This window comes from Echinops telfairi, unplaced genomic scaffold (genome assembly GCF_000313985.2).
Source record: "Echinops telfairi isolate 266 unplaced genomic scaffold, ASM31398v2 ScPeMD7_7469;HRSCAF=8507_0, whole genome shotgun sequence".
In the NCBI taxonomy this organism is placed as follows: Eukaryota; Metazoa; Chordata; class Mammalia; order Afrosoricida; family Tenrecidae; genus Echinops; species Echinops telfairi.
In genome coordinates, this window is record NW_022111372.1 from 88106498 (window position 1) to 88131136 (window position 24639).

General features: G+C 35.1%; 1 protein-coding gene across 1 annotated transcript in view; it reads right to left on the minus strand.

The window, feature by feature from the left end:
* Positions 1-365: 365 nt before the first annotated feature.
* The window catches only part of RBM27 (RNA binding motif protein 27), a 100351-nt gene continuing 76077 nt past the window's right edge, over positions 366-24639 (minus strand). Inside the window, exons 13-21 of the mRNA XM_045284723.1 lie at positions 22512-22808; positions 18150-18290; positions 14832-14951; positions 12055-12129; positions 11694-11855; positions 10776-10880; positions 10461-10652; positions 5281-5391; positions 366-4413 (exon numbers count right to left, since the gene is read on the minus strand). Coding sequence (XP_045140658.1) covers positions 4330-4413; positions 5281-5391; positions 10461-10652; positions 10776-10880; positions 11694-11855; positions 12055-12129; positions 14832-14951; positions 18150-18290; positions 22512-22808 — 1287 coding nt within the window. The 3' untranslated portion in view covers positions 366-4329. The remainder of the gene's footprint in view (positions 4414-5280; positions 5392-10460; positions 10653-10775; positions 10881-11693; positions 11856-12054; positions 12130-14831; positions 14952-18149; positions 18291-22511; positions 22809-24639) is intronic.

Genomic DNA, 24639 nt, shown 5'->3' on the forward strand with positions numbered 1-24639 from the left:
AATGGCAGATAATCCTGTTAAAAGACGATCATCTGGCAATAAAGCCCTTAGCATAAACATACATATGATTCATAAAAATGCAACCAGCAGCTGTATATAAAATTTTCTTTTCCTTAGCGTTTGTTGGCCGCTCAAGTACACCTGGGAGACCGGAAGTAATGCAACCTCAGCAGAGTTCAGTTCAGCTCTGTCCTCCAAGACGCTGGCCCGCTGGGTTAAAAGCAACCCTCTTTCCCACACAATCATACATGCTTGTGTATCTGGTGTTTATTATAATTAGATCCAAACTAGACAATGCTTGCACTCATGATTCTAAATTTACCCTTGACTTCAGCATAAACTACAATGAAATTCATAAAATCATGTAAAAAGGCAACACTTTTTAATTTCAATTTAAAAATATAGTAAAAACATTTTATGCTCTTAAATGCTCATAAATTATGCCTCCTCACCCCCAAGTCCCAGAACTGCTTAATGTATGTTAACATCTATTCAAAACAAAAAGTAACACAGTCTATTTGCTTCTAATTCATAAAATGCAAATGAAACATACTTGAAAAGAGTGAAAGTATTTCTCTATATAAGGTGGGATTTGAAAAATGGTTCTTCTTGAACAATGGCATGATCATTTAAGGGGAATGTTACAAAAAAAAACAACAATTTTTTAAAAATGAGACTCCAAGATCACTCATTTCTGTTATTCCCTATTAATATTCCTATCTCTTCAGTGTTCTTTCCCTTCTCCCTATTCTGCTAGGGGGAAATTCTTTCCGATTGTTGGCAAACATAATGAATATCCTCTAGGTAACATTCAAAGAATTGCTTCGATAAACTTGTGTTTTATATTTGGAATAACAAGTCCCATCCAAGAGTAAAGTATGTGGCTACCAAGGGTTACTTACAAGTAACACTTTAATCCCTTTTTCCTTCAGTTTCAAGGGAGTTACCTTTAATAGCCAGCGGCTTCAGAACCCAAATTCAACTGAGTGACATTCCCTCGTGTACACGGACCCAACAAAAGACACACATCCAGGGCCACTATTCACTCTCAAGAAGCAAGCATACACTCACACATTTTCTTTCTTTCATGAACAAGCCAGAATTACAGCTTTTTTAGTGATTGTTATAATTTCTGGAATGGTTCATAAATTTTCCAAATTATTTTAAATTCGTAATACTTTTATCTTTTTTCTTTTCTTTTTTCCAATTGTGAACCATTCCATATTGCATCTTTATTGCAAAAGTCAACATGCTTCTTAGAAATTCAGATTGTAATTGATAAAACAAACATTACATATATGAATTTAAATGTATAAACAGTTAGAAATTCAACAATATCTTCTATTATACTATTACACAAGTTCACAATTTTGTAAAAACTATAATACAGGCATTCTATACATCAAGAGGAACCACTATTCCTTTTCACATGATTTTTTTTCCTTCATTTTGAAATAATGATCTATCACCATGGACCTTTTCAGCGTAACAGGACCATGTTTTCCAAGCTGTCGTCTTAGCTGGTAACAATGTTTTCCCAATGTTCAAACATGAGGGACGTGAGGGAAAATCTGCATTTTGCTAGTTAACTTTTAATCCACTTATAAACCAGGTTTAACAATGGGGACTGGTGGTATTTTGTTATTGTAAATCAGTTCCTTAAAAGATGTCACACATAAGAAGAGCAGAATATACTTTAAATATTTTATGATGTTTTTCATAAATAAAGATGTTCAAAAATAAAGTTTTGGTAGTTTTTTGTTTAGGACAAACTCTAACACTTGGAAATTTGATGGTACTGATTAAAAATCCCAGAGAGGGAAAACATTAAAAAAAAAATGCTAATCTCTCTTTAATTTTCAAGTAATTGATATCTTAAATTCATTTTTGAGTCAAACATGTTTTTTAAATCTTAGAAAGGGCAAATAATTCTTCCATCCCCAGTTAAGGTATATTGAAAACAAAGTTTAATACAAAGAACTTCAAATCTTACTGGGGGGAAAAAGTCTGTTCTTCATTTTAACATCCTTCTCTTATTCTTGACCCCCTCCTGCCCATCAAATAACAACCCCCCCCAAAATCCTCAACTCTCTTGGTACTGAGAGTATGTCAATTTTGAGGTTAAAAAAAAAATCATATGAAAAGGAATCTCATTCTGATGAACTGTCAGTCTACTGAAAATTTTCTTACAGTTCCATTAATTTACTGTAATTTTCAGTTTCCAAATACAAAAATACAACAATTCTTATTGAAATCTATACGCTGGTAGTTTTAGTACACAAAAACAAAAAACAAAAAACTGAATCAAACCAAAACAAAAAAGCCCCAAACAAATTATTTACAAAATTATACAGCTTAAGAAAAAACTTTGTACAAAAAATATATAAATCCTTTGTTCCCTCTATTATGTTTAAACTGTCAGGACTCAAAATATTCACTACAATGACTCTTTCAAAATATATACTGACTGAGCCACAGAACTCAGGAAAATTTCATTAGAGATGATGGAGGTGGAAGGAGCAGGACTGCTTATTCTAGGTACCCCATTCCAATACTTTCCTTCTTTCTCAGCTTATATGAGCTGCAGTGTTAGCAGAAATACCCTAGAACGAGAAGTCTCCATAATTCTGATGGAAAAATGATATGAACTTAAAAATGATCCTGGTTTGATATATCACTCCAGAAAAACACATAAAAGAGAAAAGATGACCAGAATGTGGGATTTAACTTCTTGTTGCTAAGTGAATTTAGGGTCCTGATGGTTTTAAGTTTCTTAGTGAATAGGTTCTATGTTAAGAAACAGTCTCTACCTCAAGAAACAAAACCCTTGATATGGTGATCACCAAGAACATTTTGGAAGTCAGCAGGATGTTTCAAATTTTTCACACCACGCTTATATAAAAACACACATGTGCATATCCTTGAAAAGGTGACATCCTATGTACATGAATCATTTTATTTCCCCAGGGGGCAGTACAGTGTAGTGTTGCTCCTCTGCTTTTCCATCTAACATTCAGAACACAAGGACATAAATTTACAAATTATTTTACTTAACAGTCTACTCTATACAGTGTACAGTAAAAATGCACACAGTGAAGGGAATTGTCTACTGAAGGGTGTATACGCTTATGGATATCAACAAACTACAAAATTATGAAAATATATGGTCTGATCAAAGTCAAGTTATGACTTCCATTTATTTCTAGCATTATCTATCCCCCTATCCCACCCACACCCCACTCCCAGCCACCTTACCATCACGGCTTCAATGAGGGGAAGAATTTCATATGCTTTCTCACCATTGTGTGTAACTATAACTAAACTGAAGTTATTGGTGGGGGGTGTAGGGCTGGTGACAGACCCTCACCATTACCACCACCCTAACCCAAATCCTTCCATTATTCTCAAAACAGTACTTACTTATCAAGGTTCTGTTTTAAAACTTTATTGGGATTGACGTTTGTTGACCCAAAAGAGTCATTTATCTCAATATTGGCTAAGTAAATCTATTAATAGGAGAGGTAGGAGAAAAAGGGAGCAAGAAAGGGACACATTTGAGAATGCTTAAATAAGGCTGGGGGGTGAGGGAAGGTGAAGGACCTGAATCAATGCTCACTAGGCATCAAAGCAAGCTAATGATTCCGTAGCAGGAGCAGTCCGGGAGGGCTACTATGATGAGAGAAAGGAAACGCCATGGAGCTAGCTATCTTTGCCTTAAGGCATTGGAGAACATAGGGAGAGCATTGTGATTTACAATGAAATAGTCCTGCTGCACATACAAAAGCTGAAAAATATTTAGACCGAATACAAATTGGGCTCCACAGTTAAAAAAAAAATAAATAAACTTTACTTTTCCCCCAAAAAATAACTCTTGAAAGCAAAAGGGAATTTTAATTAAAAATAATAATATCTATTATTGTCTGACGACACATCCATAATAGTTGAAAGTTACGAGATTCAGGCGAATTTGACATTTAATGAAATTTTATAAGCAGATTATAACCCAAAATAAAATTTCTGAACACCCTGTCATTTACATCATAATCCAACACCAACAGCAACAAAAACAAGTGGTGTGGAAATAAGGCTCTAGAGATTATGCATGTCTTTCCTGTGGATCTTCACAACTGTGTAAAAGTCACTAGGCCTTTGGTGCTTTAATATCATATACAGTTATGAGATGTATTTAAATAGCAAACTTGCTGTCCTTAACTACTGTGTTGAAAAGAAAATTAAAAAAAATTTTTGGCTCATTGACTTCTTTAAATAATTTTAAAAAGTTGTTCTTCTAAACAATACTCCTAAAAAGTATACAGCTTGAGTCAGATTTCATCTTCGCCATGAACGAGACTCATATTCCTCTTCATCTTCGTCATCATCATCATGCAAAAACAAATCTGAGGTTTCGGTTTCCTGAAAAAAGAGTTTAAGTTTCATTGGTGTAAGATCATTGAATAAAATACTTTTTAGGCCAACGGACAAATAGTCTCATACACAAAGCCCAGGCTGGATTCACAAAGGAAGTCCTCAATCATAAATGTAACACGTCTTTTAAAAGCAACATTGTGATCAATAAGGAATAACTTGAAGTGCAGGTTAAGTACCTACTTTTATGAATTACTTAGACCTATGTTTCCCAAAGTTGGCGATGCCATCCACTGGGTGCTACTGCAAAGGCACATACCTACACTTTAACCTGAATAATAGGCTATAATAAGAAAGCTTTTCATTACCGGGGTTGGGGAGAGTGGGGGTTGTGAGGAGCACTGAGGAAAATTTTTTTTAATGAAAAGGGGCCTATGGTAGGCCAAATAAGTTGGGGAGCCCATGAATTAGACAATACAAGAGAGTTGAAAGTAAAAGTAGTTTTCATATATTGAAGGAGACAGATTATTTTGTATTTGTATTATTTATGTTCTTGGTTTCCATGTACTCACTTTCACATCTCCAACTTCTGTACATTCTCATTTAAACAAACTGTACAGAGAAAAAACTCAAATCTAACACTTATAGTGCTAAACTAAAATTTAATTTGTTCATAAAATACTTTTCTTCCCTCATGTAACAAAAAAAAGTCTCATCAATATCAAGAGAAAATAATCCAAGAGGGTCCCCCCACCCCCAGCATTTATTCTAATTCTTTGATAATGCTTAACTTCTAGGCATACATGAAGGAAAACCTGCCTACTTAATGTTTTTAATTTGTACTGTTTTAATGCCAAGAAAAATATATAATTGGAAAATGATCTAATTCAATTCATTTTCAATTTTTAAATTTACCTCCTCTTTGACTTCCTCTTCCTCAGTCTCATTGGATATAGAGGGTACCTTGGGCTTGTGCCATGATATTTGTAGCCGGCGGTCTTTGAATTTTGACCCTTGGTTTGTAGCCTAAAATATATTTTAAAAGAATACATAATTTATACTTATATTTAATAATCAATCCTACTTTATATTATTGTCTGAATAAGAAATAGTAAATGACTGAGATATTTATGTTAAAGAAGTTAAGGTTTGGACTGCAGCCTTATATTTTATATTATCTCATGCTGGTAAATTTTTAACTTTTTACTGTGATTTGGGCAAAGTTTACAGAGCAAAAATTGGTTTTCCACTCAGTAATTCACACACATTGTTTCACATGTCATTGATTGTAACCCTCACAATTATACATTACTCTTCCCACATCTTCCCTGCGTTTACTGATACCTTTTGTCCTTCTTTTCCTATCTCCCAAGCTTTATCCGTGGACAAATAATGCCCTTTGTGATCCTGCATGGTGATTGCCATGGGGTCTTTACCTCGTCAGTATTATGGAAAACAAACTAAATGTCCATTAACACGGTACTATTTAAATCAAATGATACAGCTGTGTACTGAAATGCCAGGAAGTCATTAAAGAGAATAAAACAAAACTCACTGCTATGAAGTCAATACCAACTCACAGTGACCCCAGAAGGCAGGGTAGAACTGGCCCCGAGTTTCAGAGACGCTAACTGTTTACAGGAGTAGAATGCCTGTCTTGTTTCCTTGGAGCAGCTGGTGGTTTCAAAATGCTGATCTTGTGGATCGCAGACCAACACAAAACAACTACACCACCAGGGCTCCTTTAAGAGAATACAGCAACACCATACGCACTAGTATAGCTCAATCTCACACAGTAAGTGAAACGGGGACTATGCAAAAAGTATACTGTAACGTGCTCATACTGTGTAAAAGAGACCACAGTAGGTACAGAACATCCTTCAAGAGGACACAAGGAAAACTCGTAATAGTAAACTGTCCGAGGGAGAATTTCTATGTATGTATATTGGCCAAGGACACAAAATTTTTATATATAAGCAAATCAATTACATACCAATAGTATAACCCTGAATCCTTAGAACAGTTACTCACAGAAAAATTTAATCTAGCCTTTTTTCCATATCAGAAGCTACTGCCAAATCTTTGCTATAATCATTGCTCACGAACTATCTGTTGACTGTCAAAGATGAAAATCAAAACTCAAGTGCTACTGAGGATATGGGCAAATAAATATGCTCATCCAATGTCACCAGAAGTATGAATTGGTCCAACATTACAGGACGATCATTTTAAAGTCACGTTTGTTCTGGTCATCTCATCCCTAGGAACGTATGTAAGAAGCGGTTCGCAGAGACAAAAGCATTAGTCCAGAGGTTATTTTGACTGTCACACTGACTTTAGAGCACTCACTAGTAACTTAGTGAGGGCCAAGGGTGCTAAAGATCTTGCAATGTGAAGAACCGATCCACATTATGAATTATCCCACTCAAAAAAAAGCCAAACCCAGTAAGATGTATATAAATATGGAGCACCCTAAACTAGCTATCAGTAGAGATTGGACACAGAAATTATGGCACAATTTGTCAATAGAATGTCTTTTAATAAGAAGTATAGCCATATTCATGAATATAAAAATACTATCTATAACTAACTACACCACACTGCCATCGAGTCAACTCCAACTCCTAACAACACTATACACTGAAGGAGGGGGGTGCAAAACAAAAACTACTGTCAAGTTGATTCTGACTTGTAGCAACCTAGCAGAGCTGCTACCATGGGGTTGGAGGTTCAAGCCCACCAGTCACTCTGAAGGAGAAAGAGGAGGCTGTCTGCTTCTATAAAGATTTAAAGCCTCAGAAACCCACTTGTATTCTTCTTATAGGGCCACTCTGAATTGGAACAGACTCGAATAGTGGAGTTTTGGTAGAGAGGCTATAGAAAAAAGGTTAATTGTATAAACTTAAGTCTTTAGTAGCTACAACAGAAGCACCCTGTTGTCTTATATAAAATTCTAGATATGACAAAGGGTTGGGGAAATTGGCAGTTCCTGACAGTAAGTATTACAACTGAATGTACAAAATTGGGGGAAGGTGGCATACAGATACCGAAGACTTCTAAAGCTCTTATTTTTTAAAGAATCAAATGGCTAAATATGGATGTATATCCACCATATGTAAATACAAACCTCCCCCATACCTCACTTAAAAGAACAGTAATTTTCTAAGGAATAATCTACAAGGTCCGGGATATGAAAGAACACAAAATATTCTTTTAAAAAATTAGGAGCTAGAGAACAGGGCTAAATGAAAATCAATATAGATAATGTTATTAACTTTTAAATCAAGTAACAAAAATGTATTATTTAGAACGGAGACAATACCAGAAAAACGTTAAATGAGTTACAAGTGGACACATTTAAGGAAGGGAAAGTGAGGAGCATGAGCAGGAGACTGACTCGGCTGGTTAAATTGGCCTGACTCTTCAAAGGATGTGCATGTACAACTTTATAAAAATTAAAAAGCTGAAAATGTCTGAACAAAAGAGTCAGGGACTTAAGAGGGAGCAGCTGTTTAACTTCGTGTGCCGGGCTTGGTGAACTTCACAGAAGACACCAGTAGCTTAATGACGACCATTCTCTTTCTACTAGACCCTAACTTTGATCATTGGTCAATTACGGTATGTGAGACTCGGCTCCAGGGAGTCCTTCAGGATTATCAATTAATCATGGTAACTCACTTCCTTTACCAGGAAACTGGTTGAGAAATAACTAAGAAACAAGCTCCACGAAGACGTAAGAAAGCACATGTGCTGAAGGGATGATGTGTGCACATGGGAAGAGTAACTGCTCTCTAGAAAGGGTACCTTCACTGTTTTTAAAAAGTGGCTTAATATCTTTCTTTTCTTCCTTTGGACATTTGTTAGAAATTTTGATTGTTGTTGCTGCAGTCATCCTGATGCCATGAGGAAAAAAAGCCTGAAAACATACACCTTTATGCTAGAATAGAGAAAACAAAAACCCAAACCACCACCATTGATTTGACGCCAACTCATGTCAACCTTACAGGACAGAGTAGACTGCCACTGTGAGTTTCTGAGACTATAACCCTTTACTAGAGTAGAAAGTAGAAAGCACCTTCTTTCTCCGGTGGATTCCCAGGGAGGAGGTTATATGTAGATCCTTGTCATTGAGTACCCCTTTATCTTTTTTTTTTTTAAATATAATTTTATTGGAGGCTCTTACCGCTCTTATAACAATCCATACATCAACTGTATCAAGCACATTTGTACATTTTATTTCTACTTGAGCCCTTGATATCAGCTCCTCTTTTGTCCTTCCCTCACCCTCCCACTCTCATGATCCTTGATAAATTATTATTATTTTCATATCTCACACCATCTGCTGTCTCCCTTCACCTGTGTTTCTGTTGTTCGTCCTCCTCGAACAAGGTGGGTGTTATATGTCGATCATTGCGACCTGTTCCACCAGGGCTACTTTCTATGTTAGAATACCAGAAGTAAAACATAGAAAACGCCTGTGTGGCTGTTACTAAGAGTTACTAAATTATAAAATCAACTAAATCCACTACCATAAAAAATTGACTCATAGCCACCCTATGTAAAGTTTCTGAGGTTTTATTAAATCTTGAGGGGCGCAGAGTCCCATCTTTCTCCTCAAGTGTAGCTGGTGGGTCTGACCTGCTGACCTTACAGTCTGTAGTCCAACAATGGCCTGACAGCACCTCCAGAGTGACGGAGTTACTGGAGTATAAAACTTCTCTAGTTAATAAGGCTTTTTCATGCCCATATTTTTCAAATTCTTCATCTATTGCTTATAGTCAAATATATCTTAAGAAGTATCTTCATAATCAGAAAAGAAAAATAAAATCCAAATCCTACCCTAAATCACTGATTACAAAACCTAAAACAAACAGCCACAGGCAAAAATCTTGGTTAATTAAAAAAACAACCTCAAAATATAGTCCCAGTAATTCAAACATCTAAGATAATTTTTTCCATGGAAATTTAGCCACATCTCACTTTAACCATGGATAAAGGATTTTACCCTTAGCCCTTGTACTTCTGCCCCCTTAAGCAAGGCTCTACACGCATTACTTAACATTTCAGCTTATACTCTGTAGACACTGTTAAGACTTAAAGGAAATTTTTCCCTAAGGTCTCTGATATAAATAAAAGATTTTTTTCCTTCAAAATATATAAAATTCTGCATTGATGGTTCAATGGTAGAACTCTCACCTCTCAAAATACATAAAATTCTATTTATGATTCATGCATTATATAATCATCTTCGATAGATGTTAAATTTAATTTAAATATTTACTACGTAAAATAATATGAAAAATAACATATACCGAACCATCCAAACCCATTGCTATGAAATAAATTTCAACTCATAGCACCTCTAGAGGAGAAAGTAGAATTTCTCCAAAGGATTTCGGAGAACGAAAATCTTTACAGAAGCAGACTGCCTCATCTTTCTCCCACGGAATGGCTGGTGGGTATTACCTCCTGGCCTTTTGTTCAGCAGGCCAGTGCTTAACTCACTGTGAGAGCTCCTTTAACATATACAGGGACCAGGAAACTACAATCCATGTGCCAAATTCAGGTACCCTCCAAGCTGTTGATGGTTTTTACAAGGAGGTGCAGAAATGGTAGAGAGCAGTTATGGTAGCTAAAGTCTATATATGCATAAAATAATACACAGTTACCTGCAGCAGCACTCTGTTTGCATGTTTGTCTAAAAGAAAGGGATCACCACTGTATACAGGATATAACTAAACATATTCTGTTATCCGACAAAATTCCTTCTTTGCCTCCATTCTAGATTATTTTCACTTATTGCACTACAAATAACACTTTGGAATAAGCCATGCAATACTCCTAGGAACAAAAATCAAATGTCGCTCTGGAGCAACTTGTCGTTACAAATGCATTTTATGTGGAGTATTATGGAATCACTAGACAAGAGCTGCTTCCTGACCTTTAAATAAATTAATAAGCACTTGCTAATACCCATGTTTTTACTACTACATTTTCTAATCTATAAAACATTTGACATTTATACAAACTGCAGCTAAGAATTATGCTGAATACAGAGTTTTTAGAGTCAGCATTTGTTACTTTAAAAAACTTACTGAGAAATGCTGAAGTAATTCGTCTTTCTCCTCCTCACTGAATGCCCCAACTGCTAGTGTTTTGGGGCGGTGGTCCACGACCATGTGATTTAATGAGGCTCTTCCTCTTCCCCCACGGCCTCGGCCTCTTCCTCGACCTTGAGAGGACATGGTCTTCCCTCGCCCCACAGGTAAGATACCTAATCGTGCAGCCTGAAGAGCAAAAAGCAATAGAATGTAATACACATTACTAGACTAACCAGTGGAAAATAGAGGAAAATAAAGTAGTGGTTCAGTTTAAATGTGGTATTTCAGTTAACTCCTCTTATGTCTCACCTCCACTTGTAACTGACTGAGTTTTTTCCGTAGCTCTGTTGTGTCTTCTCCAGAAGATAGCCTCTTGTGGAGGTCCAGTTCAGTATCTAATAACTCTTTCTGGGCCTTCAGAAAGATGAACAGTAAAAATCTGTACTGTAGAGAACTTCTAAGATTTTACTCAAAACAGTATATTTACGGAATGACATATATCACCTTTTAGAAAAATACGAGACAGAAGAAATGCGTGCTATAGGGAAGTATTTTGCAATCATGTAGAGAATATAGTTAAATCAGAGGAAAATAAGAAGCATTACCAAACACTAAGACAGTCTGAAAATCAATTAAGGCAAGCTGAGAATAATTTCACATGATAATGCATCATAAATATAGAATAATGAAGATAAATTACAAAGAAAAAATTCATTAATAGTTAAAGGTTAACAGTTACTTTCTAATTTAAACCTTGTAAATGCTGTCATTCTTCCGTCTGGTCGCAAATATTTAGTCAGTCAGTAGTTTTCTGACAAGCATAATTGAGTTTTTCGTTTGTACTCTTTAATGCTTAAATGTACAGTTGTTCTACATTTGGGAACATTTTTGAATAAAATAACACGTTTACGATATTCTAAAGAAGCATTCTTGAAACACTTTACATTCTTATGCTGATCAAACCATAATTTCAAATGTAATAAACACCTTATCATACATTATGTAATTTATATTCTATGTATCTGGCAAATTTATCCCAGATCTTAAAAACCTGGAAACTAACGTAAAATCCAACCCTAGAGCAGGAGACATTATAGCCGTAATCATTACTCTTCTTCCAATTAGACTATCTGGACGCTAGGGTTTCACTACACTTTCACAGTGTCAAGCACATAACAGGTGTTCAGTAAGTAACTCTGATGCTGAATGAAAAATGCAAATGGATACCTCTGTCTTTGTCTTGACTTTAGATGGTGCGGAGATTGTAGATGTTTTTAATTCATCTTTCAATTGTGAGATCTTTTCTGCGAGTTCCTTCAAAGTCTTCATTATATTTGCTCTTTCTTCTGGTTTCATGTTTTTGTTTTTTTCTAGTTTAGATATTAACACCTATAAAATTTACAGTGAAAAGTAAAATTATGCTTAGTATACTTTAATAAAAATGAGGGTTAAAACATTACTATTGAAGTTATTTATTTACATTTATATTACATATAATTTTATTATGCAATGATTTTATATGTATTTCTATCTTTATACAATGTTTACGTATCAAACCAAGAAACTCAACAATGAGATCATGACTTACCTTTTGGCATTCTATTTGTTTTTCTAACATTTCTTGCCTCTTTTTCCTCATATCTTGTTGAAGCTTCATTGCTTCCTATAAGAATAAGTAAAGAAGAGTAATAACATGAAACTACTATAATCTCAATTCATTTCTTCTGGGGAAATGCTATGTAAGCATACCTAATTTCTTTCTGAAATCAGATATTGAAAATTGTTACCATATTTTAACCAATGCTTCCAGGATAATAGTGTACATTTATTTATAACAGAGTTATTTTTTAGGTACTTAAAGTATTAAGCAGCAATTAGCCTTATCTGTAGGATTTCTGAGGATATGTAAAAAGTATTGCTATAAGATCATAGAAATTTTTACTATTACAAAAACATCGAAATGTGAAGTGACTGATTCTTGATATTTTTTATCTAGGCCTATACATTTCTGAAGGCAGTGTTTTCATCTCTTTACCCCTCTCTCTGAAACATTCTGTACTCTTAAAGAGATTCAAATGATGTTCTTTTTCAATGTTGAGTTTCAGGAACAAAAAGAGGTATGAAGAGGGCAAAATAGGGCTGTAGAGTAGATGAGTCTGGATTCCCAATGCAATTCCCATCGTACAGCCCTTGCGACCCCCAAAGAATTATCATGTGCATTGTCGTGATTGGGGGAAAATCCTTTGAAGAACTTTCCTGGCCTTTTTCTCACCAGTGGTATTTTCACTTTTCTTAAAACACCTTCATAAAAAGTTCCCATGGTTGTCCTATGTCCTTTGAAAACTCCTACCAAGATTCTCCCTTTGGAGTGCCTAAAGAGTCATACAGCCTTCTGAGTTGACCCTCTGTCTTGGATTTCATTATCCCTGATATTACACACTACCCCAGATCGCATCAGCCAATGGTTTTGATTGGATATTGCTCTCTGGATCATACATGTAAATCCAAGACTTGGGTCCGGTTATGATTTGTCCTATAAAAATCATCCTTATTAGCTTTGATCTTGCTTTAAAAGACTGGTGAAAAGATTAGCTCTTGGAGCTAGCTGACATTTATGCAATGGTTTGGCATCCATCGAGCCAAAAGTTTGATAATGCATAAATGTTTTAAGACGTTAGCTTAAGATTGAAAAAATATGCGATCCCAACTTTACTAGCCATTGCATCAATGATCTATGACTCCACCTGTTTCTGCAGCCAGTTTCTTCATTCTTCATTCCTGTAAACTTGTTGCAATGCTTCATTGAGTTAAGATGATGTTCATTTGAATTTTGTTAAAAATTTGATATTAGCTTTGACCTCAAATTAATTTTTCCCCAGCATAAAATGTTGTTGTTGTTGTTTTAAAGGCACCCTAATGAGGCTAAGACAAGTAGTATTATGGAGAGAACTTATCTATAGCCATCTACAGATCAGAGATATGTTTACACCTGTTTTGCTTAGAATGATTCATGTATATGTGAACTGGAACCATAGTAACAATACTTTGTAACACCCTCATATTTATTTAAATAACCTAAATACCTTTGTGGAGCTCTAGCAGCTTAGTGGTTTTGAGTAGCGCTGCTATCTTCAAGGTTGGCAGTTCGAAAACCACCAGCCATTATTCAGGAAAAATACGGGCCTTTCTACTCCCATAAAGTTACAATTGTCCAGGAAAACTCGCAGGGGCAGTTTCTACCCTGTCCTGTAGGTTCACTATGAGTCAATATTGATTCGACAGCAATGAGTAAATGTCTTTGTGAATACACTTAAGAATGTATTAAATTAAATTTTATTTCTGAAGTTTGAAGTTTAAAATTTTAAGATGTAGCTCTGTAAGAAATCTGGTTTTTTGGCCCCCCAAAAAATCTGCCTCCTTAATCCTCAATTACCGTATATACTCGCTTATAAGCCGAGTTTTTCAGCACATTTTAATGCAGTTTTTGTGTTAAAACTAGGTGCTTTGGCTGATATTCAGGTCATCTTATACTCGAGTACATACAGTGTGTTAGTCTGGGTAGACCAGAGAAACAAATTCCTACGTATATAAGGGAGAGGGTTTATATACAAGAGGAATTGAATACTGAAAAAACATCCCAACCCAGTCCAGTCCAGTCCAAGGCCCTAAGTCTGATATTAGCCCACACATCAGATACCAATCTATAAAGTCCTCTTCAGACTCATGAAACACATGCAATGAAGCCAAATGCAAGACGACCACAAGCCAGTGGGTAGAAAGTCTTTGGGTCCCCTGGCATTGTAATGAGTGTCCAGTGGCATCTCAGTGGTGGCAGGGGTCTCTCTGTGGCTTCTCTGGCTTCTGAGGTCTGGTTGTGTCCATGTGGCTTGTCTTCTGCAACGTGTCAAAGGAGTAGCAAAGACAGAGGTGTCTTCTGCCTCCAAGGAGGAAGTACCAGATTTCCCAGAATTCTCAGAAGGGCATGTCCACACAGAAGTCTCATTAAATATCTCCAGATTGACAGCCTACACTCCACCCCTACACTCTTAATCCTTAAATTGACACCAGATTGGGTAACTACCACATACAGTAATTAAATTTTTATTTGGAAATTATATGAATATTTTATTTGAAAAATAGAAGCTTTGTAAGTTTAAATCTAAAATGATAATGAAACACATCTGAATCATAACTGCGTGAATAATTTACTTTGTGAGACATTATCTAACTTAAAAAGGAATTAGAGGGAAAAGAAATTTTACTCAAGTAAAAGTAGAAATTGATGTCTCTTCTGGAAGGGGGAAAAAAAACAAAAAATCACCATCATCATTCCATATTTTTTCAATCTGAACACAAAGCTGTTACCTGTTTCTTTTTAAGTACTTCTTGAACATCATGTGATTTAGAGCTTGTACAAAGTTTAGAAGGTGTTTTTAAGTTTGAGGAACTGTAAATCATTTTTGGATGACTTGGTGTGGGAAATATCTGAAACACATAAGTATGATTAAATTAAATCTCAGAAATGCTTTGAAATATTACTTTAGAAACACTGCACATATTTCTACTTTAGAAGTAAATTTTCTTTTTACATTATGAACCTCATTTATAAAAAGACTAGCTCACATAAATTCAATTGTATTATCACTCAAAACCACTAACAAAGATTTGTCCATTATTTTCAGCAATATTTTATTTCTGAATGCAACTGCATATTTATATGTATTTTTAACTGTGAGAAACACACAGAGAATTATCAACTGCCTCTGACACCCAGGAGCTAGCCTGTCAATAAGAGCTTAAAGCCTTAAAGCTGCCAGTTTTACAGAACATCAACATCAGATACGGCCACCCTGTGCCCCTGACAGGGAGACGGCTGCGTAACAATGACTGAATACGGAGAAAACACAAATATTCAAACCAGACAAACTCCTAAGTAATTATTAGGTAACTAATTTCTGTACTAATGACAGCTTTAGACTCTCTATAGGTCTTCCTTCTTTCCATGTTAAGATTTATTAAGACACAAATCACAGAAGCATTCCTCTTAACTTACATTTTCCTTAAAAATCACGATTCTTCCTTAAAAAAGAGTTAGTGGTGGTTTTCAGTTCTTTTTGGCTATACATGTGAAAATGTGAATGTTTTAAAGATGCTTGTATATATAATGCATGCATACCACTTGTTCTTGGTTTGCAAATTAACTTTTATCAACTTTGCCTTTTTTATAAACAGGTTCCTTAAAGTTACCTTTGTATTCTCTCCTGTACCTCTTGAGCCTTGAACTTTGACCTCTGCAGCAATAAAGCAGCATTTCTATGCAACACAGGCCTTTTTTTTTTTTTTTAAAGAAAAAATGCACAGAGTTGTTAAATTTTTAAGTGCTGCATTTTAAAAGAATCAGCTACTCAGTATTCTCTAGTTTGGTTAAATACTTGCAAAGTATCCCTATCGTAATTTGTGATATAATGCTGTGTCCTAAAATGTATTTTTTTTACTAATAGACAATTTATTATGGCACAAAAGCACAAGTTCTGTTTAGATAATATGCCGTTACATTCTGTTAATTGATCATTAATTGATGTAACTGTTAATTGATGTAACTGAATTTCTTTTATAGTTATTAAAAACCTCAAATTTCTAAATCTGGAAAATCAAACACAAGGCCAAATACTAAAACCAGTCATCTTAAAGCACCCTCAGGAGTGCCCCTTGATTTTCACTGTGTGCATTCTTCTTTACTAAATAGTCCACTCAACATGTTTAGTTCAGCTATGCTCCTTGTGGTCTTGGCTAGAGGGTAGTCATAAATTAACTTTGCATAAATGAAGTACCAAATAAGAATCCTTATTTCCAGTAACTGGAAACTCTTCAGAGAATTACAACACTTGGGAATTATGATCAAAATTTGTGTCATATGAGTGTACAATGAAACAAAAACAAATGGCAGGCAGATCTGACTTTGCAAGCAACTGACTGGTGGCCATCCTCATTGTGCTATTTCAGCACTTAGATTCCTCTTCAGGAATATGAATTGATCAGGTGACATGCCAGTTAATCTCTTCTTTAACACACAGTAGAGCAGTATGGTAGACTCCATAATCCATCTAGTTCAAATCATCTCTAATGCAGTCTGCTCCTTTGCTTCTTTTGTTTCTACCCCGCACCCCAACCCCCACTCCCCTCCACTGACCTTAAATATATGCAGGAAATAATGCTAAAGAAAGTTACAAAAAAATTAATTATGGAATTTATATTTCCAAATGCAAACATTTCTTTCAATTTCCATTATTTGTCCTCAAAATTAAGCAACCTTAATTACAGAGAAAAATGCCCCTAATGTTGTGAAAAGGCTCCAGAGTTGGTTTATTGTCATGTTAATATTACCATTGTATTTTTAAAGTGTAAAAAAATGACAAGATACAATTTATTGAGCACATCTTATGTGCTAAGTACTGCCTGATTATATAAGCATTAAAAATCTTTAATCTCTATTATTAACTCTCTGACCTACATATTTCTGAGCTGTTTCCTTTGTAGGAAGTATTAGTAAACACACATAAGTATATTTAACACATAAATATATTTCTATGTGTTATACATTAGCTCAACCTCAGCTAACACGAGGCAGCCAACCTCAGTCAGAACTTTCTAACCACAAATCTGCCTGGACAAAACATAACCAGAACCCCCCTTAGAAGCAAGGATAGTGCAACTTTTTCTGAGGTGTTACTACAAAAGACAAGTCACTAGTAAAGGACAACAAACTCAGTAAAGCAGGTCATCAAAAAGAGGAAGACCTTTAATGAGATGGCCTGACAGTGGCTAAAACAATGGGCTCCAATATAGCAATTCTGAGAGTGGTGTAGGACTGGGCAGTGTTTTGTACCTAGGGTCAGAACCTACTCAACTGCACCTAACAACATCAGCAGCAGCATCTAAAGCTCCAATCCATTCGATATTTATCCTTATGTATGATGTAATAAAGTTTTAATTTTATGTTTTTCATATGGTTATCTAGTTACCCTAATTCCATTTATCAGAAAGTCCATGTTTTCCACACTGTTATGATTATTGGGTTAGCCTAAAATAAATTCCCATTTGCAACTGATTGTTGAATTTTTAAAATTCTGTTCCATTGATCTTTCTATTCAAGTACCAAAATAAAATTTTAATTATAAAGACCTTACAGTATTTTTAAATGTCTGTTAAAGCTAACCCTCTTCATCTTCATTATTCTTTTTTTCATGGTTTCCCTTCTCTCTTTGAAATAATGAACCTGTTAAGAATCACAGTTCTGAAGGCAACAGAAAATATTTCAAACATATTCCAAATTTAGACATTTGAATATGACAGAATCACTACTTATTTATGTTTCAATTTAGAGCTATAATTTTCCTACACAGATAGAGAAAATAAAGACTCATAAAGGTATCTATCTACTTATTAGCATATACCTAATAGAAAAAACAAATTTAACTAGAAAACTCCTAGCAGAGAAAAAGAAATCAGGGAGTTTCTACTAGTCTTATGTAGGCCAGCTATCACATTTGTTTTGACTGAGGAAGCAAGACATTACCAAGTCTAGATTGTCACTAACTTTCCTATTTCCTTGTTTCATTACCAAAACTAAACCTGTTGCCATTAGCAACTCAAAATATATGGAGTGTTCACAGAAGTGCATACCTGGCAATCCTCTCCAGCACCACCAGACTGATTCAACAAGTGAGCCGCCTCACTCTGGTTCCCACTTGCATGCCCAAGACGATGTTTAACAGGAACTTTATTAAGGACATAAGCACCGGATGTCTGTGGCTTGTTCACCATCTGTGCATACAAAAGTACTTATGTAGCACACTTTAAAAAGCACAACTACGAATGAATATTAATGAGACACAGACCAATGGAATGGAACAAAGCCTTTAAATAAATGAATATCTCTATGATCATTTAAATTTCATCACAAATGCTAAATTCATTCAATGGAAAACATAGACTGTTTAGCAAGTGGTGCTGGCACAACTAGGTTTTCACAGGCAGAAGAATGAAGCTGGAGCTATACTTCATCTATTTATGAAAATTAAATAAAAATTAATTTTAAAAATCTAAATGCAAGAAACTACAAATTTTTTCAATAAAACATAAGAATAATGTTTTGAGATATAGGTTTTGAAACTGGATTCTTACATATGACATCAAAAAAACACAATATGGATGAAACATATATTGTATCAACAATCAAAATCTTTTGATAAGCAAGATGAAAAGACAACCTATCACTTAAGGGAAAGTTTTGGGAAACCACCTATAAGATTAAGAGCTTAATGTCTAAAATATACGAATAACTCATATCTCAAAATCAAAGAGCAACCAGATCTTTTTTTTTTAAAGGAGGGTGGGTGGCTTCAAAGGGCTTGAATACATGTTACCAAACAAGAAATACACACATGGAATTCCCTCTGACTGTAGTGCAATGATATGAATAGCCTTGCTAACAGATAGCATTGTAAAGTCAATAATGACAGGTAAAGGTAAGCTGTTAAGTTTAAAATTAATCTTATTGTTTGATTTCCCTTTCTTTTATATTAATATATATCATTCCATAGTTCAATCATGTTGAGCAGAATTGTACAACTGCTACCACAATCAGTTTCCAAACACTCTTTTTCTACATGGACTCCTCTTAAATCTCCCTTTTGAGCCATTTTAAAGTTGTTTTATTTTTTATTATTTTCTGCTTTCTTTTTGACTGAGGTTTTTCTGTTTTGTCTAGTCATTGTTGATGGTTTTTTTATTGTTTGTTTGCTTCCTGTTTTTGTTTTGTAAGATTTTCTGTGTATGAAATCCAGGATAGGTAGACGGACAGAAATAGTAACTGGATTGATAATTGCCTAGGGGCATGGCAGGATAGGATGAGGGGCATAGTACATATGAGTACTATAAGAAAATGTACTGAAGTTGATTGTGGTGATGACTGCACAAATCTCCTTAATATAAATGAACAATTAAATTGTATAATATGTTAAGTATTTGCCAACAAAACTATTTTTATAAAAGAAATACACTACATGGTCAACAAGCATATGAAAGATAAAAGAAATGTAAATTAAGGAAATTTACATTAATTAAGAAAATGTGAATCAAAACTACAAATGTAATAACACTAGGTTGGCACTGATATAAAAAAAACCCAAAAACCCAGAAGCTGAATATTCGAAACACTCATCCACTGTAACCAAAAACATACAGCAAGTGTCACTACTATGCAAAACAGTGTGAATGTTTCTCAAAAAGCTACAAGCAGGGCTACTATATTATCCAGCAACTCCGCTCCTAAATATTGACCTAGAAGAACTGAAAGCAAGAAACAGATACTTAATATATCAATGTTCACTGCAGCATTATCCATAAGAGTCAAAAGGTGGAGACAAGCTAAATGCAATAAACAGATGAATGGATTAACAACAAGTAGCATATACATACAACGGAATATTACTCAGCCATAGAAGAAACAGAGTCCTGGCAAATGCTAGGACATAGATGAACCTTGAAAACATTATGCTGAGTAAAATGTCAGTAACACACGGACAAATATTGTATAATCCTACTTATCCGAAATACTACAATTTTTAAAAAAAGGTAGAATCTAAAGTTCATTGTTGGCTCTAGATGATTAAGTTAACAGGTGATGGAAAAACCCCAAACCAACAATAGTTGAATACAATGAATGTAACTGTATATGCAAAAAATATTGAAATAGCAATGTTTTGCTATATATATTTTTACCATAGCAAAAAACTAAAATAATAAAGATCAATTTTATTATGTGCCGTTTCACCAAAAACATGCTTAAAAACGTAACAAAAATGGAAAGGGGAGGAGAGGCCTTCTGTAAAGTTTAATATTTTAAGAGTAGTAAGTATACAGATGTTATTATCTATATTTCTTAAATGCCTGAGTATCACAGCAAAAAATATACATGCTTATATATATAAGCACATACTCATATAGACAAAATTCCTAATGATTTTCAAAATATTGCCTTCAATTAGTATTGTTCAAAAATACTTGAGGGTTTTAACAGCTTAATATGAATAGCAGTGTGACAAAGCCACCCAAAATGATTCCATTTCGATTAACAAAGCATAGCATAATGGATCACAGAAGTGATAGTGTCACTCTTTCCTTTACTTCTCAGCCAACATATAAGGAGTTTGTGGGCTCTAACATGAAGTGAGATATAATGGATTCAGGTTTAGACAAAAATGAGTAAGATGATAAATGAAACCAGAACTATATACTGTAAGAAATTCCTTTAAAAAAAGTCTGAATATGTTCATTCTAAACAAAAAAAACTAATTAGCTGCTGTCAAATTGATCGCCAAGTTGTTGCAAATCACACACAAGACCTCTATGATCCATACAGTTTTCATGGATTGATTTTTTAAAAAGTGATCTGTGTGGTAGTTAAATAATCTGTTGTCAATTTGAGAGCATTAAGAGTGAAGGGGTAGAGTTTTAGCCTTTCAAGCAGGTGGCACCTTGATGACCTCATTTGGACACACACTCATTCCCTAGAGACATTTCCGTTGACAAGACACATGGAGCTACGCTAGAGCTCTGGAGCCGGAGGAGCCACGTGGAGACCCCTGGCAGCGCTGAGATGCTTACAACGCCACTGAATCCACGCCACTGAATCCACAAGACCTTCTACCCATTGGTCTGTGATCTTCCTGCATTCGGTGTCACTGCACGTGTCTCATGAGTCTGAAGAGGACTTATAGATTGGTATGGGCTATTATCGGACTTAGGGATTTGATCTGAACTGGACTGGGATGTTTTCTCAATAAAGCTCTTTCTTATACACATATGAATGTCTCCCTGGATTTGTTTCTCTAGTCTACCCAGACTAACACAACCTGTAACACCTTTCTTCCTTGTCTTAGTGTGAGGGCTCTGCTGAAATTAGTTCAGCATTTCAAAAACAGGCAAGCATAGATTGGCAAACACATGGTAGCTGAGCTGGAAGTGCACTGGCCAGAAACTGAAGCTGGGTGCCCTGCACAAAAGATGATAGAAATTCTATCATTGAGCCACAACTGCTCTCAAACAAAAGAACACCTATTAGGTGAAAATTTTATCATCAAATATCCGAGGAAATGGTGAGTTTGTTCTTTCCTGCACTCATTTATTCATTTATGTATGTTTTGAGCAATATGTGCCAGGCATTATTTTACATACGAGGGAGAGAATGAATATTAACAGACAAAAGTTTCAATTTGTGTTAAGTTTTCTATTCCAATTTTAAAATGTATAAAATTTTTCCAAATGAGAAAGAGCAGAATGGGTGACTTAAAGAACAGACATCATGGGACAAAATCAGGAAGAAGTCTGAAGATTTGTAGTCGTTTAGTGATAAACAGTTACCAACCTTCAGTGTAAGAATCAGTCAGATTTATTGAATATGTATATATTAAGAGTCCTATAAATAAAGATCTATTCTTTAGTTTTAAGAAAGGGAGGCCCAGGAATCTAGACCCCCCAAAAGTGAGTTTAATGTATAACAGTGCGTGTCAAAACAGATTACTGGGCCCCACCCCAATGTATCTAATTCAGTAGACTGAGAGGAAAAGGAAAGATCTACATTTCTATTACGTTCCCAGGGGATCAAATGCTGACCTGCAGACAGAACTATGGAGTAGCCTGATGTAGGAAAACTTAAGGAGCTTCAGTTGAGAAATGATCTAGAGCAGGGGTTGGCAGACCAGACTGTGGCTATTGAGCTATATGTGCCTCTTTTGTTGCATTTGCAGCTCTAAAGTAAAATTTAAAATGAAAATAAAACTTGTAGTTTCATTTATAAAATTTTAAAATGATATTATTCAGATAACAGTGCTTTCAGTTGTTTTAAAAATATATTTATGGTTCTCGAACAATTTTTAAATTGTCGTGAGGGACAGAACTGGCTCTTCCGTCTCAAATGTTTGCTAATCTGATCTAGAGGGTGAGGCTGAATGGCCTTTAATTCCCCGTGAACACGTAGCTTACCTTCTGTATGCCTCCATGCACTGTTGAAGGAGGAGACTGGGCCACCAACACTTGCTGTTGATGAAGGTGCTGCGGCAGGTGATGGTGCTGCTGTGAGAGATGACTCAGTGTCTGCTGCTGTTGGAGGAGCAGCTGTGTTGAGGACTGCAGCGCTGGCTGCTCGTTGTTCTCTCTATGCCATAAAACTCGGATGAATCGGTTATTCAGAACTGCTTCTGTGCTAGAAATAGCTTTCCTGGCCTCCTCATTGGTGAGATATTGAATGAGGGCTGCTTCTGGATCACCCTTAAAAGCAACCTTTAAGAAAAAAAACAACAACATAGAAATTAACAAATAATTAAATGCAAATAAATGACAACACAGAAAAAGAAAACATTCTACTATAATCTATTGTGAATCGTTTGTAAATCATTTTAATTCATTAAAAGACAACATGCATATTTAAAAACTATACACGAGAAAAGGAAAAAATAATTTAATATATAATTCGTACAGCATTTTTTAAATACTTGGGAAATTAGGTCATATCTTCATCTAGCATTTTATACCTTCCTGGTTACCTTAATTATAAATCAAATTCCTGAGAAGAATGTTTCACAATATCTAATAAACAAGTCACAAAGCCCGATGGAAAAAAGTGAGATTTGTAGGAAAAAGGTAATATATTGTATTAAACTTTCATATCTCAGTCGAAACATGCTATATTAAAACAAACCAACAAAAAAGGCCAATGGACAGTATACTCTTCATATACATAGCAGGCCAACATTTGGTTAAAAATATTACCAATAATAGAAAATAAATGCCTCAAAAACAGGTAAGAAGCACCGACAACAGATAAATCCGAAAGAACTAGAAATGGTCTACATAAATTAAAGAATCTAGCTCGCAATTAAAATGCAAATTATTATCAGAAACAATAGCATCCTGGGTATTAAATGCCAGCCAACTAAGTGAGGTTGATGTAAACTGAGTTCCCAGAGAAGAAGCACAAGACCATGTGTGATCCAACGATTGTAAACAATAAAATCCAAATCCAAAGAAGGGAACAGTGTCAGAGCTTTAATTCTGAAAACCTGGCATGCAGAAGTCTAAGGATGACAATGAAAGTCCCAAATGCATTTTCAGGGTACCCACATGGAGTGGGCCTCCAATGAATCCCTTCTAATCACAGTCCAGGGATGTGAATAGACTTGCTATCAGATAGAGAGCACTGTAAAGTGGATACTGGAGGATGCAGTTAGGTTAAAATGCAACACACCATTTGGTCTCCCTTTTGACCCATTTTAAAGTTGTTTCAGGTTTTAACGTTTTCTCCTTTCTTTTGACTGAGGTTTCTTCTTTTGTTTAATTTTGTCATTGTTAGAGGATTTTTTGGTATGTTTTTCTATCTATGCAATTCAGGATAAGTGAATCTGCATAGACATTAATGGATTAATAATGACCTACAGAAATGGCAGGGGATGTTGGGGGAAACCGGGGAGCTAACAACAATAAGCATAAGAAGATGTTCTGAAATTTATTGTGGGGATGATTGTACAACTCTTCTTACTTAATATAATTGAACTAATACATTTCATGATGTGTGAATATCATTTCATTATATGCCAATAAAGCTATTTTAAAATGCAAACTAAAAGAAGTATATATTTTTCTTTCATTTTAAAAACATCTTTAGTATATCAAAATTGTCATGTGATGGCATTTCAATAATTATATTTGGGAGTATTAAGTAGACTGCTGTAGAACCCACCTGAGAACAACTTACTGTATATACTTGAATATAAACCAACCCGAATATCAAGGCACCTAATTTTACCACAAAAACGGCATAAGGAATGTGCTGGAAAACTTGACTTATACACAAGTATATATAGTATATACTCAAATCAAAGGTCTTGAAATTAGTACACCCACAACATGAGTCCACTGAGGTAAGCTTTTAAAAAAAAGGAAAAGGGCCATAGGGAAAAAGATACTATATACAAACATTCCTGGGGTGAGGACATGGTAGTATGGCAGGGACCAGATCAAATGCAGGGATGCACATGGTAGACAACAGGGGAGGAGGTGGGGAAAGGAAAAAAAAAAAAAGATGATCATAAGGAAGAAATGGGTAGCGGGGGCA